We start from the raw sequence: 6,326 nt of genomic DNA, 5'->3' as shown, positions 1-6,326 counted from the left end.
TAAGTCTAAAAAATCATCTCAGACTAAAGGGAATAAAAGAATCCTGAGCTGTGAGGCAGTTTAATGTTGATAAAAAGTGGTAACCTTCTACTAGCAAAAGCAGCATTAACAAAGCAACTCTTCCAATCAGAGCAACTCCTAGCGAACTAGAAGTCTTCTAGAGCTTAGATGGTTCTGATGTTAAAATCTTGATGAAATTTCTTTCTAAATTTATAAGATACGTGCCAATAACCAGAGTAAAGAGCCCATTCGCTCAAAAATGACTATTTCTGGTTTTACTTGAAAATAAAACCCGATTGTGTTAGGTATTTTGTTTATATTTGAGGGCGATCCATGAGGGAAGTGGAGGTAGAGAATCCTCATATCCAAAATGAGAAAGCACTTTTTGATAAAATACTCATTTGTTCCCTGGAGGCTGTAAAAATTCTGGAAGACGTAATTTTACCAACAAAAAGTGCACTAAACCTCATCTACTGTGTGAATGTAGGATTTGTAAGTGAACTGCTTTTATTTATCTACCCAGGAACACCTCTTCATCTCACACATCATGGAACTCACTCATCTGTCAAATTTGTCATCTACATTTCCTTTTCCAAACTTGGTGAAATAGTTCTCTTCTTTAAGAAATAAGTTAACATTATATCCTTTGGAGAACCTCATTTTTGTATGTTGGGTTAATGGGAAAGCAAAACTGTGAAAGTTTTTCTCTGTAATTTTTTATATCATAATACCTACAGTTGGCAAGGGATTATTACTGTGCTGTAAGCATGACTAAACTCAGGAGAGTAGAATCCAGGGATTGAGTAGGACACACTAGATCCTGGAAATGACACACTACTAAGACTTAGGAAATTCCAACCTGTTCTTTTATTTTTTCATTAGAAATATAATGAATGCTTATTACATATATAAAGAAAAATCAAACATTAACTGTGAAGACAAAGTAAAACCTAAAAGTTCATTCTTTTACCCTTTTTCTGCTATTTCCAGGCCCATCACCTCTGCTCCCTCATCCTAGGCAAACACTGTATTTGGTGTGTAGCCATCCTGAACATCTTCCACATAATTAAACACCACAGATTTTGTTCCTACATAATTCTCCTAAGACTTGCTTTTTAAATTTGACCTCTTATGCAGTCTTTCTTTTAAATATTCACATAATATCCTCTTGAATGTATTTAATCAATCTTCTCTAAAAACATTTTATTAGTTTTTTTTAATAAGTAATATTTCACTATCCTTTATCACACTTCTTTAATTGCATGTATATATCTGCAGAAGAGCCCTAAACATGAAGCTGCTAGTTAAAGGGCATGTACATGGTTATTTTGGTGGCTGGTATCAAACTGCTTTCCCAAAAAGCTACACCAGTGTCACTTCCATCAACAGTGTACAAGACTCATTTGTAAACTAGGAAAATTTTAGCCGATAGATTTTGAGAATATCAAAAAATTGAATATAAAAAAATACAGCATACATGTTTCTGTGTAAATATAGTGAAGTTCCAACTCCTAAATTTGATTACCACGGTTTTATGTTTAGAAGACTTTAGTTATCATAGGCCAAATTAACCCAATGCTTCAAAATTCTTTTTGGAGACAGGGTCTTGTCCCATTGCCCAGACTGGAACAGAGTGGACAGATCATAGCTTACCGTAATCTCGAACTCCTGGGCTCAAGCAATCCTCCTGACTAGCAGAGACCATGCCTGGCTAATTTTTCTCTATTTTTTGTAGAGACAGGGTTTAGCTATGTTGCCCAGGCTGGTCTTGAACTCCTGGGCTCAAGCAATCCTCCTGCCTTGGCCTCCCAAAGTGCTGGGATTACAAGTGTGAGCCACCACATTCAGCCTCCTCAATCTTTATTTTTATTTTAGAAAACCTGAAGAACATTTTTTAATATTTATCCCTGAACTCACAATGTGCTCATTTATAAACAGACTAAGTGCTTACAATATACAGCACAGAAACATTTCTGAATTGCCACTTGTGATAGCTACACTACACATGGCCCCAGTGCCCCATGTCTCCTGGTATTCACACCTTTGTACAGCCTCTCCTCTACACCGAACGAGCTGATTCAGTTTAGCCAAAATATACAGCACAAGTCATGTTGGCCAGTATCAGGCTTAGGCCTTAAAAAGATCTGGCAGCTTCTGCTTTTGTGATCTAGAAAGGCAGCCACCCCATAAGAAGTCTGGCTATTTTGCTGGGAGGGAGGGAGAGAGGCTGTGGGAAGAGGGAGAGGCCTTTGATACCACATGGGGAAAACCAAGGAACCCAGCCAACAGTGAGAAGTGGGCCCCAGACAATGACCCCAGCGTCAAGAGCCGTTCCAGCCAGCCCTCAGCCATTTGAGCTAATTCTAGCTGAGGTATCACCTATGTCAGTGAAGACACTAGCTTGGTGTGTTTCAGTCCTAGCTGACATCTCATGGAACAGAAGTGTGCCATCCCTATTGTTCTTTGCCCAAACTAATGACCCCTGGAATTGTGAGAAATAATAAGAGGGTTGTTTTTTATACACCACTAAATTCTATGGAAGCCTGTTTTGTAGTAGTAATTCTACCTAAATACTTAAATGTTTTTTCATACTGCCATTTTAGAGCATTAAAAAAAAATTCTCACCCTTGAGAACACAGAATTGTTTACCTGACATATTCTTTTTTATTTTCTTCAGTAACAGGGATACTTTTGCCATTTGGTTTAAGTTCATGCTGAATAATTTCACCATATGCATTATGTTCAACACAAAAGGTATGGTCCAAAACACCTGTAATGTCATTCTCACTGGATAGGAAAAAGAGGGAAAGATATATAACTGGGAAGCCTAAAACACAGATCCTCTAGGTGTATTAATTGGTGAGACACATAAAACTAAGATAGTTTCATATACAACAAAGTCAGATTATGCTTATGAGTTCTTATCCTACCACATCACCTACTTCTTTCAGAAAAGTCAAAAAGCTTTAACCTTAGTAAACAGAGGAAACGTTTCACTTCGTGAGTAATGAGAAAGAGCCCTGGTCAAAGCTGGACTTTGCTAGAACCATCAACATAGGAAAATTTCACTTATGTCTGGCATTCAGATAAGAGTCCTACTGAATCTGGGAACCCGAAGAGACCAAATGCCTAAGTATCCCCAGTGAGACAGAGCTACTTGTGTATTTTGTAAAAATAAATAATGCTTTTGTATCTTTGTAAACTAATGACCACTTACAAAACAGAATTAGTTCTTACCTTAAACAGAATTAGTTCCTAGTTTTAAAGTATGGTTCACAAAATCACCCCTTTATTAAAAGTGATGGCAGCAGGAATTTGCTATTCTAATACATGCAGGATTGGAACAGAACTTGCATCATGTTGAAGAAATCATCATATCCAGTACTTTTACAAACAGAATATATAGATTTTTTTCCTTTTTAAAGTAATAACACTAACTTGAGGAATTTGAAATGTATAGGGAAATCGTAGGAAGGAAAAAAGTCTTATGTGGTCCTATTGCTCAGATAACCACTCAATATTTTGTGTGCAAAATTTTTTAAATTTTATAAAAGCACATCAGTTTTGAAACTTTTTTTTAAGCTCAGAGTTTAAGTATAATGAATAGACAGAAGACTCAATACATACAGTATCCACACTAAACTGTTATGAAGGTCTGGATCAACTAACTCCATATCATCCAAAGTAATCGACTTCCCAAGCAACTGTTTATAAAAAGGCAACGTGAAACCACCATCAATATAATGTCCATGAAACACAGCCATTCCCATTATTCGTCCAACAAAGTGGAAATATGATAAATGTTCCTGAAATTGAAAAGAGTTTATATAAATACTCAAGTTAGAAACTATCCAGGGAATTTTTAATAAAACTTAAATATTGAAGCAACATTAATTTTTTTAATAAGTATCAAATTTGTACTCTACAACTATTTAAATGGAATAGGTTTATCACATCAAAGCTCAATAATTAGTAGGGAATATTTCTATAGGGCCTGCTCAAGATTCTCTGAATCATTATAAAACTACATATTACAGCAGTCTCCACCTTTTTGGCACCAGGGACCAGTTTCAGGGAAGACAGTTATTCCACGGAACCGGGCAAGGGTGGGGGGTGGGGTTTGTTCAGAACACAGAACTTAACAGGTGATGATTGGAGCCAGTGATGGGGAGCTGGGGAGCGACTGTAAGGCTATAAATACAGATGAAGCTTCACTCACTCACCTGCAGCTCACCTCCTGCCCTCCTGCTGTGCACCCCCCTGCCTCCTAAGTTTCATGGTGGGCCCCCCACCCCAATTCTGCCACCGGGTCCCTAACAGGCCACAGTACCAGTCCGCGGCCCAGGGGTTGGGGACCACAGACATATTACACACAGTCAATGCCTCTCTCAAATGGTGTACTCACTTGGTAAAATTTATCTTTTAGAAATTAAACCCAAACTACAGTCCCACTGCAGCTTCATTAAACCACTTGCACATTCTGTTCTCTTCCTCCTCCTCTCACCTCCTGCTGAGCCCTTTGTCATGGAAAAATCTTTTAACCCTAAACCTCCCTACTTCCTAGACCTAACCAGAAATTAAGTATGAAAACGACATAGATTTAAGAGCACAGATTTGGTGTCAGACTTGGATTAGAGTCATTTTTCTGCTAGCTACTGATGCATACGGGCAAATTAACCCCTGGAAATACGATGGTAATAATAGTATCCGAAAAGGGTCTCTGAGGAGTAAAATGAGGTGATGAAACCCATGGCACTGGGCCTGGAGTATGGTAAGCACTCAACAAATGTAAGCTGTTGTTATGACAGTGGAATGGTGGGTGCCCCCAAAAGAACCTTCACTTAAAAATCTTCCCTTAATGAAGAATTCCTTGCAATGAATCTAACATTTCCACCATATTTAAATATATTTGGTCTTTCATTATAGACTGTTTTGTTAGATATTTGTATTTTTAAATACTTTTACTTCTCTATTTACAAAGTAATCTTTATCATCTTTAAACCTTCCTTTTACCTTAAAATAGTTTAATACATATGCTCACTATTAAATATTTAGATAAAATACAGACAAGCAAAACAGTAAAAATCACCCATGATCTAATACCCTGAGATAACCTGTCAGTATTATAGTGTAGAGCCTTTCAATGTTGACATATATACATATTGCCAAAGTTTTATCACACTACTTGGTAATCTTCTTGTCACTTAACATATCATGAACATCTTTACATGTCATTAACTATTATCCCATATTATCATTTTAGTGGCTACGGAGCATGCCCTTGAATGGAAAGATAACAGAATATAAAAACAATAAGTTAACAATAACTAACTTTTGTTGAATGCTTAATAACGTATAATAGAGTTAATAATGGATAGCACTGTGCTAAATGCTTAATGTACAGGGTCTCATTTCATTCTCACAACTCCTCTCTGAGTTATAAACCATATCTATTATTATTAACAATGATAAAATTAAGGCCTAAGTCAATGAACTTGCCAAAGATCGCAAAGCTAGTAAGTAATGAGACCAGGAATATGAGTCCACATCTTTCTAATTCCAGAATCTATGTTCTTAACCACTCATGTTATTCTGCTTTATGTCATGATTTAATCAATCCTCCTTCCCCTCTTGTGGACAACTGTGTTGTTTCCAATTGGGGGCTACTATAAACAATAAACATCCCTGTGCCCAAATTGTTACACATATCCATAATCATTTACCTGGGAAATTTTCTAGAAGAGGAATTGCTGAGTCAAAGGCTGTAACCAGGACAAGGACAAATAATTCCTACATAATAAACTACATTGACATTTAAAGATGAAAAACATTGTAGGTCAGAATTTAATTCACATCATAACTACAAATCATACCGGATTAACTGCAGAATCAGGATTTATCTGCAATGTATAGATATCATCTCTTGAATACTGGAAGAGGCCATAGTATGGATTCAACATTTCATGTGACAAGAGATATAACCATTCCCTAGAAAACGATACATGACAAAGGGATTTTTTGTTAATGAGTACATTTTTATTAAGATATGCCACTAATCATCTACGGCCATACCACCCTGAATGCGCCCGATCTCGTCTGATCTCGGAAGTGAAGCAGGGTCAGGGTTAGTACTTCAATGGAAGATATGCCACTAATCACTTTAGCAAAGAATTTTTTAAATTAATAAAAGGAAATAAAGAACTAACTTTTGTTATATAAGATCACATTGGAAAAATACACCACTGCCATATCTCATTATTATTGCAAATAGCAAATAAAAACTTTATTATATTGAAGTCACTTCTTGCTCAAATTTTGGACAACTT

General features: G+C 36.5%; 1 protein-coding gene across 1 annotated transcript in view; it reads right to left on the bottom strand.

The window, feature by feature from the left end:
• SMURF2 (SMAD specific E3 ubiquitin protein ligase 2) overlaps positions 1-6,326 on the bottom strand; it is a 50,502-nt gene that overhangs the window by 5,208 nt on the left and 38,968 nt on the right. The window contains exons 10-12 of the mRNA XM_012659521.1: positions 5,874-5,988; positions 3,628-3,806; positions 2,650-2,787 (exon numbers count right to left, since the gene is read on the bottom strand). Coding sequence (XP_012514975.1) covers positions 2,650-2,787; positions 3,628-3,806; positions 5,874-5,988 — 432 coding nt within the window. The remainder of the gene's footprint in view (positions 1-2,649; positions 2,788-3,627; positions 3,807-5,873; positions 5,989-6,326) is intronic.

This window comes from Propithecus coquereli, unplaced genomic scaffold, assembly GCF_000956105.1.
Source record: "Propithecus coquereli isolate 6110/MARCELLA unplaced genomic scaffold, Pcoq_1.0 Scaffold119, whole genome shotgun sequence".
Classification (NCBI taxonomy): Eukaryota; Metazoa; Chordata; class Mammalia; order Primates; family Indriidae; genus Propithecus; species Propithecus coquereli.
This window is presented reverse-complemented; position numbering and strand designations above follow the sequence as displayed.